General features: G+C 43.4%; 1 protein-coding gene and 1 gene segment (V, D, J or C); both read left to right on the top strand.

Moving 5' to 3' along the window:
• Positions 1–3342: 3342 nt before the first annotated feature.
• LOC112128739 (immunoglobulin heavy variable 3-11-like) lies at positions 3343–3918 on the top strand. The segment is given in 2 exon segments: positions 3343–3388; positions 3490–3918. Coding segments are annotated over 2 exon segments (360 nt in total).
• A 5235-nt stretch (positions 3919–9153) lies between these two features.
• On the top strand, positions 9154–11734 carry LOC100447494 (disintegrin and metalloproteinase domain-containing protein 21-like). The gene has a single exon (XM_002825192.6). It carries the CDS (start codon positions 9310–9312, stop codon positions 11506–11508), a length of 2199 nt encoding a protein of 732 aa, XP_002825238.1. The 5' UTR covers positions 9154–9309; the 3' UTR covers positions 11509–11734.
• Positions 11735–12131: the final 397 nt, after the last annotated feature.

The raw sequence follows: 12131 nt of genomic DNA, 5'->3' as shown, positions 1-12131 counted from the left end.
AAAGATCTTGCTGATGAAGGTTACAGTAAAGAAGCTGGTCAAAGCCCGCCAAAACCAAGGCAGTGACAAAAGTGACCTCTGTTTGTCCTCACTGCTCATTTTATGTTAATTATAATAATATGCTAAAAGACACTCCCCCCAGCACCATGACAGTTCACAAATGCCATAGCAACATTAGGAAGTTTCCCTAGTTGGTCTAAAAAAGGGGAGAAATACTCATCTTTGGGAACTTCTGGGGGATTCATGAATAATCCATCCCTTGTTTAACATATAATCAAGAAATAACCATGAAAATGGACAACCAGCGGTCCATACTGCTGCTCTGCCTGTGGAGTAGCCATTCTTTATTCTTTTACTTTCCTAATAAACTCGCTTTCATTTTACTCTGTGGATTCACCCAGAATTGGGACCCCTTTCCAGTAACATTTGTGTTATTATTCATTTTCTAAGCAGAAAACTCCAAGACGGTATGAAGTTTCCCTGAATTTTTATAAGAAGTACATCCATCCCTTTGAGAGAAAATGCACAGAGGGTGGAATGGGGCTGGGAAGCTGATCGTATATGATGGAAGCCTGTCCCTGAGTGAAGGAGAGAGGGAAGCTGGATTGGGTGGAAGGCTCCTATATTTCTGTGCTGTGCAAGGAATCTGCAAAATATAATTGAGTCTTGTGCAAGTCAGTGCTACCTCTCAGGGGAAACCCGTGACTCCCAGAAATGGCTCTGCTTATGAATCATTACAAATGTAATTGCCAATGCTGAAGGTGGTGTCTGGTGAGAGATATTGGGTACATGAAGGCACATCCCTCATGAATGACTTTATGCAACACACTTGGTGACAATTGAGTTTGTGCTAACTTAGTTCAAGTGAAATCTAGTTCTTTAAAATACTCTAGGACTTTCCCCATCTCTTCTCTTGTACCAGCTCTAATTATGTAACGTGTCTGCTGCCCCTCTGCCTTCTTCCATTGATTGTAAGCTTTCTGAGATCCTCACCAAGAGCAGATGCTGGCATCATGCTTCCTGCGCAGCATGACCATTTGGAGTTTGATAGCCTGAAGGTGAGAAGAGACAAACTGGGTTATTAGAAGACATGTATCAAAACCAAACAAGGTGGTAAGGACAGCTTGAAAACAAATTCCAAGGCTGCTGACACGCCCAGATAACTGCGGCTGTAGTTATGCCTGCTAAGATTTGGGTGCATGGGGCTTGGCTTTTGTAGTTCCCATGGACTTGTTTTCTCAAACAAAAAACCTCCGGGTTAGAGGCACCCTATTTATTCCAGTCACCTGGCATGATTTGCAGGATAATTGCTCAGAACTAAAATGTTGATGCAGATGTCTATATTCCCCCTCCCTTTGTTTCTTCTGAGCTGCAACCAGAGATCATTGGTTGGTTCACAGGGATAAGCAGAGTTAGTCTAAAATTGAGGCAAATACTTAAAACAATTGAGGAGATTAGAATTTAAAGACAAGTGTATGATATGTTTTGAAACATAATTTTTCTCTCTGCAGTTCTGATTTTTGTCAGAATGTAATCATTATAGGTCTGAGTTGTTTGCAAAAAAAACTTTAGTCTTATGGTTGGCCTGATCATTAGCATAAAGTTCAGAAAGAATAATTAGTAATAATTCTGTAGGAAAAGCCTGCAAGCACTAGGAGCTTCACAGTCTAACAGTATGAGCACATGCATCCTCCAGCAACTCACTGAATATTTCCAAGTCAGCCTGCTCTTATCTTGAATACCATCCGGTAATATCTGCCTCAGGTACACTAATATATGGTTCTCTCTGCAGGCTCCTCTCTCCTCAGATTTCAGGGTTATTTTTTCCTCTATGATATCAACTCAGATATGTTGAATGTTTTTTCTTTATTTGTAGTTTTGCACGTTTGTTGTTAATGAGGTCAGGATAATATCTATTTTTTTCTTTTTTTTTTTGAGATGGAGTCTCACCCTGTCGCCCAGGCTGGAGTGCAGTGGCGCAATCTCAGCTCACTGCAAGCCCTGCCTCCCAGGTTCACACCATTCTCCCGCCTCAGCCTCCTGAGTAGCTGGGACTACAGGCAACTGCCACCATGCCCGGCTAATTTTTTCTATTTTTAGTAGAGACGGGGTTTCACCGTGTTAGCCAGGATGGTCTCCATCTCGAGGTCAGGATAGTATCATAGTTTACTCATTTTTTGCATTCCCTTGCCGAGTAGCTGCTTTTCTCTGTAAAATGCATTAACTGAGATAACAAATCACCTTTTGTTACTGGTGAACAATTAGTTTGGCATATATTTATGTACTGGAATATAATGCAGCTTGAAATCAAGGCATGCCTCACTCATAAAAAAGCATGGCTAAATTCTCAAGTTATTGTGCAGAGTGAAAGAAGCTAAGGAATTGAGTAAATTTTATATAATTGATTTGTAGAAACTTTAGAAGATGTCACTATTAAAAATTAACATGAATAAGATTTAAATTTTTCTGAGAATATGGTTTTCGGAATAATGAGGATGTGATTTAAATTTGAGAGGAATAAGAAAAGATTTAGGGATTAATTATTCAAGACAATTGAAGTGCTGAGTGAATGGTTGCAAACATAGCTCTATATTTTTCAAATCATTCACTGTAAATTTGAATTAATTATTTATTTATTATACTTGAATAAAGCAATAACAAAGAAATAAGTGAACATTTTTGCTAAAATGGAGCAATAAAAAGACTGATACTGACACAGGAGATATGACTGACTTCTGAAAACACACACACATGAGCCGTGGTTCTCTCTGCATATTTAGGTAAATTACAGAAAGTTGTCATAACAGATGGGGAATCCTGCAGACTTCACTAGGCATGGTCCACGCTGCCCTGAAGTTGTCTCAGGGGAGCTGCCTCCTCTGGTGATTAGAGCACAGGCCCAGATAATAGGACTAAATTTGTTTAGATGTGTAAACTTAGATGCACTGCACAACTGCTGTATTCTCTATGTAAATCATCTTCTGTAAAATATAACATTGAAAGCTGCATTAAATATATTGCGTAAATATGTAAAAATAAAATCAGATTATGAGAGCTAAATGTTAATCAAGGCACAATCACATAATATAAAATTATATTTTCCTGAATGATGGAATTACTACCAGTCTCCCCCAGGACACTTCATCTGCACTGAGCCCAGCCCTCTCTTCAGATGTCCCACCCCAGAGCTTGCTATATAGTGGGGGACATGCAAATGGGGCCCTTCCTCTGCTGATGAAAACCAGCCCAGCCCTGACCCTGCAGCTCTGGGAGAGGAGCCCCAGCACTGGGATTCCGAGGTGTTTCCATTCAGTGATCAGCACTGAACACAGAGGACTCACCATGGAGTTTGGGCTCAGCTGGGTTTTCCTTGTTGCTATTTTACAAGGTGATTCACGGAGAACTAGAGATATTGAGTGTGAGTGAAGATGAGTGAGGGAAACATTGGATATGTGTGGCAGTTTCTGACCAGTGTCTCTGTGTTTGCAGGTGTCCAGTGTGTGGTGCAGCTGGTAGAGTCTGCAAGAGGCTTGGTCCAGCCTGGGGGGTCCCTGAGACTCTCCTGTGCAGCCTCTGGATTCACCATCAGTAGCTGGTACACGAGCTGGATCCACCAGGCTCCAGGGAAGGGTCTGGAGTGGGTCTCATACATTTGTAGTAGTGGTTGTAACACAAACTACGCAGACTCTGTGAAGGGTAGATTCACCATCTCCAGAGACAACTCAAAGAACACGCTCTACCTGCAAATGAACAGCCTGAGAGTGGGGGACACGGCCGTGTATTACGTGCGAGAGACACAGTGAGGGGAGGTCATTGTGCGCCCAGACACAAACCTCCCTGCAGGAACGCTGGGTGGAATCAGCTGCAGGGGGTGCTCAGGAGCCACTGGTCAGAGTCAGCTCCAGAAGCAGGTGCAGATGGAGGCTGATTTCCTGTCAGAATGTGGGACTTTCTCTACTTTTTACAGTTTCCCCAGGGAATCTCTCTAAGTTTAGAATTCTTTGCCTAACAGTGTCTTCACTAAGTATTTGAAAGAGATTATTTTAATTTGAAGAGCTATTCTATTCTCACTTGCACAAAATGCAGACTGATGCTTATAGGGATGAAAAGTCCATCAATGATAGACTGGATTAAGAAAATGTGGCACATATACACCATGGAATACTATGCAGCCATAAAAAATGATGAGTTCATGTCCTTTGTGGGGACACGGATGAAGCTGGAAACCATCATTCACAGCAAACTATCACAAGGACAAAAAACAAAACACCGCATGTTCTCACTCATAGGTGGGAATTGAACAATGAGAACACATGGACACAGGAAGGGGAACATCACACACCAGGGCCTGTTGTGGGGTGGGAGGAGGGGGGAGGGATAGCATGGGAGATATACCTAATGTAAATGACAAGTTAATGGGTGCAACACACCAACATGGCACATGTATACATACGTAACAAACCTGCATGTTGTGCACATGTACCCTAGAACTTAAAGTATAATAAAAAAAATAAATAGATATATATAAAGTCCTCAAACATGGTCACCACAATCAGATTCCTGAGTAAGCTCAGGGCTTCCTGATGAGTCTTCTCCAATCAGACCCAGGACAGGGACCTCAGTGAGCCTCCATGACTAGAACAGTCTTTACGGATCCTGATCACAGATGATAGAGGCTGGGCCATGGTCAGTGTCACGTAGAACCTCACGGGTTTCACGTCTGATCTTTCTCCTGACACTAAATATGCAAATCAGCACCAACATTGATCTGGTGCTTCTTTTGTTCCTAATCCATTTACTTCCTTTTTCAGTCGTTGTTCTCATTTTTCCATTTGCTTTTCCTGCTTTCTGGAAAAGGAAGATTTTTCCCTGTGGTCAAAATTCCAGGCCTCAAGCCCTTTCCTGGCACTCAGGAGGGTCTCAGGCTGTGGCTGCTGCAGTCACGTGGGAAAGGCTGGTGGGACTTTCTTCACTCCTTGTCACTCAGGACCCTCTACTGTGTTGCATGGAGATTTATCTGGAAATGCAAGTTGCCAGTGGGAACTGAAGGGGACAAGCTTGTTTGGTTAACGTGGGATGTGGATATGGAGCTAATCCTGTTCTCAAAAACCTTCAAAGAGTAACTTTCTTCACTAGCGGTATGAGGAAGAGGGTGTGAAAGTTGTCAGAATCAAAATAGAACAACTTGAGTTATAAACTTTACAGGTGAAGCTGGAGAAGGTCATGAATAGAGGGTTCTCATGCACACATCCTTGATAACAAGAACTACCATAAAAATACTCTGCACAGCTGGGTGTGGTGGCTCACACCTGTAATCCCAGCACTTTGGGAGGCCAAGGTGGGCAGATCACCTGAGGTCAGGAGTTGGAGACCAGTCTGGCCAAGATGGTGAAACCCCATCTCTACTAAAAAATACAAAAAACAAAAAATAGCCTGGCATGGTGGTGTATGTCTGTAGTCCCAGCTACTTGGGAGGCTGAGGCAGGAGAGTCGCTTGAACCCCGGAGGCGGCGGTTGCAGTGAGCCAAGATTGTGACACTACACTCCAGCCTGAGTGACAGAGTGACACTCTATCACACACACGCATGCACACACAAACACACACACAAATTATCTGCACAACTACAACCTTGAACAAAGGCTAAGGCTACCACAACAATAAGAGAATTAATACTGTGGGGTATCTGCCCTGCCACTCCCTGTCCAACCTTAAACTGATTCTACCCTTGTTATTGATTCTTCTACCCCCGGATAGTCGTCTCAAAACAGCTCATGTAAGCCTCCTCATTTATCCTTTAAAACACTTGTCTTCCTTTATCTACCTAAATGTGCTCATGCATATTCCCATTGCAATGCTTATTTTCAAATAAATATGATTTGATTTTGGAGAATCTCTTTCTCTCTGATATTCAGGTGTGACAAGCTGCAGAGGGACACACCACTTTCCTGTGAGATGTAGGGGATGACAATTTTTGGGGATGGCTGGAATATCCAATATCCTCAGGGCTGGCCATCAGTAAGTGCAGGCTGGAAGTCTCAATAACAGCTGAAGCTGCTTAATCACTATGGAGTTTTACCTTCTCCAGATCTGCTCTGTTGGATTCAGGGCCAAGCTGGTTATCGATGATAATCTACCTAACATAGAGTCAACTGATTATAGTTTTAATAATGTCTGTTAAAAAATTCACACCACCACCTAGATTAGTGTTTTGTCAAATCAATACAAATTATTGTCCAGCCAAGTACACCATATGACAGACGGTTAGCCATGGAGAGAAACATTTAACCTGAGTTCTAGGTTCTTATACTGTTAAAGGTATAAAACCAATTATTTTAAAATCAGGCTATTTTTATTTTTGCTATTGAGTTATAGAAGTTTTATTTATATATTGGATATAAACACTTTTTCAGATACATGGTATATTATCCAATTCTGTAAGTTGGAATTATTTCATTGCTTTGCAGAATCTTTTGTAAAATCTGGTCCCACTTGTTCAATTCTGCTTTTTTTGTATGTGCTTTGAATGTAAAATCCAGAAAAAGATTGCTAATTTTTTCAGGGGTGGAAGTTTTACAATTACCCGTATTACATTTAAATATTTAATGCATTTGGAGTTAGTTTTTGTGTTTATTCTATCCTAAAATTCTTAATTCTTTGCATGTGAAAATCCAGTTTTCATAACATGCTCTTTGGAAGATGCTATAATTTAGACATTGTATATCGCTGGTTCTCATGCTGAAAATCAGCTGGCCATCAATATGTGGGTTTATATCTAAGCTCTCTGTATACATTTATGCCAATACCATTCTGATTTATTACTTTATGTTTATAATAAATTTTGAGGCCTGGAAGTATAATACCTCAAGCTTTATTCTTGCCTTATTTCGGATATTAGACCAAAATATTCTAACCTTTTATTATTGAGTATAATAATAGCTGTGACTTTTCTTAATGACTTTTATTATGTACAAGTTGTTTTGCTGTCTTCCTACTTTGTTCAGAGTTTTTATAATGAAACCCTGAATTTTTTCAAATATTTTTTCTATGTCTGTTGAAATGTTATTGAGACATTTTTTCTTTAGTTTTTTAAAGTGGTGTACCAAATTGATTGATTTGAGGATATTAAATCATCTGTGCAACTCAGAATAAATTTGAATTGATCATGGTGTATGGTTTTCTAAAAAAAATTTAGAACTTAGTTTACTAATTTTGGAGTGGTTAATTTGTGTCTACCAATGATATTGATCTATAATTTTATTTTATTGTGGTGTCTTTGTCTATTAACGGTAATATTACTGGTACTAGTGTAATGGTAGCCTCAGAAATAGTGTGGAAGGTTGACTTTTCACAAACTTTTGAAAGAGTTAGAGAATGGTTAGCATTACTTCTTTAAATGTTAATGCTCATTTTATAATGTAACATATAACCTATCATGGAGAATGTTCCATGTGTGCTTGAGAAGAACGTGTATTACATGGCTCTTGGTTTGAAGGTTCTATAACTGTCTTTTAGGTGAATTTGTTCAATACTGTTGTTCAAGTTCAGAGGCTTAAGAATTTTCTTTCTGGATTTGCTAAACATTATTGTAAGTGAGGTATTAAGGTCTTCTCTTATTTTTATATTGTTTTCTATTTCTCTCTTTATATCTGTTAAAGTTTGCTTAATGTAGGTATATTTGAATTTTTACATATTGTAAAAAATAATAATTGATAAGTGAGTTTCATGGCACAGTCACATTATAAGTAATCATATTTTCCCAAATGCTACTGTTGCCAATAAACTCCTCCAGGAGTCTCACATCTGCTCTGGGCTCTGCCCTCTCCTCAGGCATCCCACATCACAGCTTGCTATAGAGGAGAAGGCAGGAAAACAGGGCCCTCTCTCTCCTAGTGAAAACAAGCACAGACCTGACCCTGCAGCTCTGAGAGAAGACACACAGCCCTGGGATTCCCAGGGATTTCCATTTCGTAATCAGGACTGAACACAGAGGACTCAGTATGGGAGAAATGCGCGAAATATTTGTTCTCAGACATGAGACACCTACAGAGGGCCCCCTGTGTCCTTCCCTGAGAGCTGATCAGCTCGTGCATCTGAAGAAATGACCAAAGACCAGGAGAGAACCACACAGAAGCATCGGAGGGACAGCACCTGGGGCTCTCATGGGGTCAGGAATAGCGTCTGTTCCCAATAGACGGACTAAGTAAAAAGTATCATAATTCACAAGGGTTTAACATAGCACAGAAGAAAAAGTTACCCTATATCAACTGTTGATCTTGTGAACCCAGGAACTCTGAGACAGATCTCAGTTAATTTCGAAAGTTCACTTTGCCAGGGTTGAGGACACGCCTGTGACCCAGCCTCAGGAAGTCCTGATGTCATGTGCCCAAGGTGGTCGGGCACAGCTTGATTTACGCATTTCAGGGAGACATGAGACATCAGTCAATATAAGTAAGAAGGACATTTGTTCCATCCAGAAAGGCTGAGACAACTCAAAGCAAGTCCTCCCCACTTAGGGCTTCCAGGTCACAGGTAGGTGAGAGAGACGGTTGCATTCTTTTGAGTTTCTGATAAGTGTTTGCAAAGCAGGCCATGAGAATATGCACCTGTCTCTGTGAGCAGAGGGCCACCTTTAAATAGACTGGGAGGCGGATTTGCCCTGAGTGGTTCCCAGCTTGACGGGGCCCAAGATATTTTCCTCTCACAATCTGGTAACTTCAAACAAAACTTCAAAGCCACAACGAAACATCACAACAACAAAAAGAATAAGACATAGGGACTTATTAAGAGTAGAAAAACATTCAGTCCCCAAGGAAAATGTTGGCAGTGTCCACCTCCACGTGACGAAGGAGGAAGCAGTGTGAGCCACAGAAAGGAGCACTATTAACCCTCAGAGTGACCGAGAATAACACGGGTGATGCGAGGGCATTGAACACACATCATTGTATTTTGTAGATTCAGAAAGCAACAGAAAAGATTCACGGTGGTAAAAGAGACAGAGCCCTGCTTCCCTCTCCCTTTTCCCTTCCCGATGAGCCCTCACAGCCTGACCCTCAGCCTCATCCCGCAGTGCAGCAGCTGCCGTCCTGTCCAGGCCCACCCCCTGCCCCGCCCTGGGATTGTTGCCTCATTCCCTCCCGGAACCCAGGTGCCCCCCCGGGGTGTGGTGCGGGAGCCTGGGGAGGCCTTTTGTTCTCTGTCAGGGTCTCCCTGGAAGGGACGCAGCCACCGTAGCTGGTTGGGGCCTGGCTTTGCCGAAGGCAGACCTTTCCTTTCCCATTGTCTTTGGATGACTATCGCTGGGCTGGGACATGAGGCCGGCAGAGGCGTGGGTCACCCTTAGGGGCCCCCTCTTGCTGCTGGGGCTCTGGGCGCTCCTGGCTCCTGTCCAGTGTTCTCAAGGCCGTCCCTTGTGGCACTACGCGACCTCCGAGGTGGTGATTCCCAGGAAGGAGACGCACCATGGCAAAGGCCTTCAGTTTCCCGGCTGGCTGTCCTACAGCCTGCGTTTTGGGGGTCAAAGACACGTCATTCACATGAGGAGGAAACACCTTCTTTGGCCCAGACATCTGCTGGTGACAACTCAGGATGACCAAGGAGCCTTGCAGATGGATGACCCCTACATCCCTCCAGACTGCTACTACCTCGGCTACCTGGAGGAGGTGCCTCTGTCCATGGTCACCGTCGACACGTGCTATGGGGGCCTCAGAGGCATCATGAAGCTGGACGACCTTGCCTACGAAATCAAACCCCTCCAGGATTCCCGCAGGTTTGAACATGTTGTTTCTCAGATAGTGGCCGAGCCCAACGCAACAGGGCCCACATTTAGAGATGGTGACAATGAGGAGACAGACCCCATGTTCTCTGAAGCAAATGACAGCATGAATCCCAGGATATCTAATTCACTGTACAGTTCTCATAGAGGCAATATAAAAGGCCATGTTCAATGTTCCAATTCATATTATCGTATATATGGCAATATTACAGCTTGTTCCAAAGAGGTGGTCCAGATGTTCAGTCTCATTGACAGCATTGTTCAAAATATTGATCTGCGGTACTATATTTATCTTTTGACCATATATAATAATCGCGACCCAGCCCCTGTGAATCAATATCAAGTTCAGAGTGCAATGTTTACCTATTTTAGAACAAACTTTTTTGATCCTTTTCGTGTTCATTCATCCACACTACTTATTAAAGACGCGCCACATGAATCTAACTATGAACCACAAAGGTATGGCTTCTGTACACATATAGGCCTATTACACATTGGTACTCTAGGCAGACATTATTTATTAGTAGCCGTCATAACAACCCAGACACTGATGAGAAGTATGGGTGTGGAGTATGATGATAACTACTGCACGTGTCAGAGAAGGGCCTTCTGCATTATGCAGCGATTTCCTGGGATAACAGATGCGTTCAGTAACTGTTCTTATGGACATGCACAAAATTGTTTTCTACGTTCAGGCCATTGTGTTTTCGAAACACTCGCTCCTGTGTATAACAAAACCAAGACAACGGTTCGCTGTGGAAACCTCATAGTGGACGGGAGGGAGGAGTGTGACTGCGGCTCCTTCAAGCAGTGTTATGCCAGTTATTGCTGCCGAAGTGACTGTCGCTTCACACCGGGGAGCATCTGCCATATAGGAGAGTGCTGTACAAACTGCAGCTTCTCCCCACCGGGGACTCTCTGCAGACCTATCCAAAATATATGTGACCTTCCAGAGTACTGTCACGGGACCACCGTGACATGCCCCGCAAACTTTTATATGCAAGATGGAACCCCGTGCACTGAAGAAGGCTACTGCTATCGTGGGAACTGCACTGACCGCAATGTGCTCTGCAAGGCGATCTTTGGTGTCGATGCTGAGGATGCTCCTGAGGTCTGCTATGACATAAATCTTGAAAGTCACAGATTTGGACATTGCACTCGACAACAAGCAGCTCTGAACTACCAGGCTTGTACAGGAATAGATAAGTTTTGTGGAAGACTGCAGTGTACCAACGTGACCCATCTTCCCCGGCTGCAGGAACATGTTTCATTCCATCACTCAGTGAGAAGAGGGTTTCAGTGTTTTGGACTGGATGAACACCGTGCAACAGACACAACTGATGTTGGGCGTGTGATAGACGGCACTCCTTGTGTTCATGGAAACTTCTGTAATAACACCCGGTGCAATGCGACTATCACTTCACTGGGCTACGACTGTCGCCCTCAGAAGTGCAGTCATAGAGGGGTCTGCAACAACAGAAGGAACTGCCATTGCCATATAGGCTGGGATCCTCCACTGTGCCTAAGAAGAGGTGCTGGTGGGAGTGTCGACAGTGGGCCACCTCCAAAAAGAACACGTTCTGTCAGACAAAGCCAACAATCAGTGATGTATCTGAGAGTGGTCTTTGGTCGTATTTACGCCTTCATAATTGCACTGCTCTTTGGGGCAGCCACAAATGTGCGAACTATCAGGACCACCACCGTTAAGGAAGGGACAGTTACTAACCCTGAATAAGACTAATTCAGCCTCCCAATCCCCGTAAAGATACAGAGAATATAACAGCAAAATCTATGAAACAGGATCAGGGGAAGGGATGGCAAAGCTCGAGTCCACATTTCTTGAAGTCCACAGGAGGCACAGGGTCCTGTCTCACATCATGGGGAAACGGGAGGCATTGGCTTCTGTCCCAGGTTCTTGTAGGTTGCTGATGCTCGCTCTGAAATAAATCTTCAAAAACACACGTTGGTGTTCCACATTTTCTTAGACTCCGCTGGGAGCTCAAAGTTGGCCAGAACCTCTGGCCTGAGAGACCTGAGTGAGCAGCTGGGTCTTGACCTGAGGTCGCTGGTCCTGGAATTAACGGAAGTTGCCACCAGCTCCTTAAAGGGCAAGTTCATGACATTTCTCCAGAAGAGAGCTCCAGAGCAATGAGCTTCCTCATTCCCCAGGTAATCTGTCCTTCTCTAAACCCAAAGTCAGTTTAGGGTGATCCAGGGCTACTCCCTGTTCCCTGTCTGTTCCTCATGGGGGTGCTGTGGGCTTTGCAGTGAGAGGGACTTGGGTTCAAATCCCCCACCAAGCAAATCCCCCTACCTGGGGCCGAGCTTCCCATATGTGGGAAAATGAATCCCTGAGGT

This window comes from Pongo abelii, chromosome 15, assembly GCF_028885655.2.
Source record: "Pongo abelii isolate AG06213 chromosome 15, NHGRI_mPonAbe1-v2.0_pri, whole genome shotgun sequence".
Lineage (NCBI taxonomy): Eukaryota > Metazoa > Chordata > Mammalia > Primates > Hominidae > Pongo > Pongo abelii.
The sequence above is the reverse complement of the archived record's forward strand: the minus strand, read 5'-3'. Positions and strand labels throughout refer to the sequence as shown.

What these genes read in the sequence shown, in the direction of transcription:
- LOC100447494 (XM_002825192.6), top strand. Translation starts at nt 9,310, where the DNA reads ATGAGGCCGGCAGAGGCGTGGGTCACCCTTAGGGGCCCCCTCTTGCTG.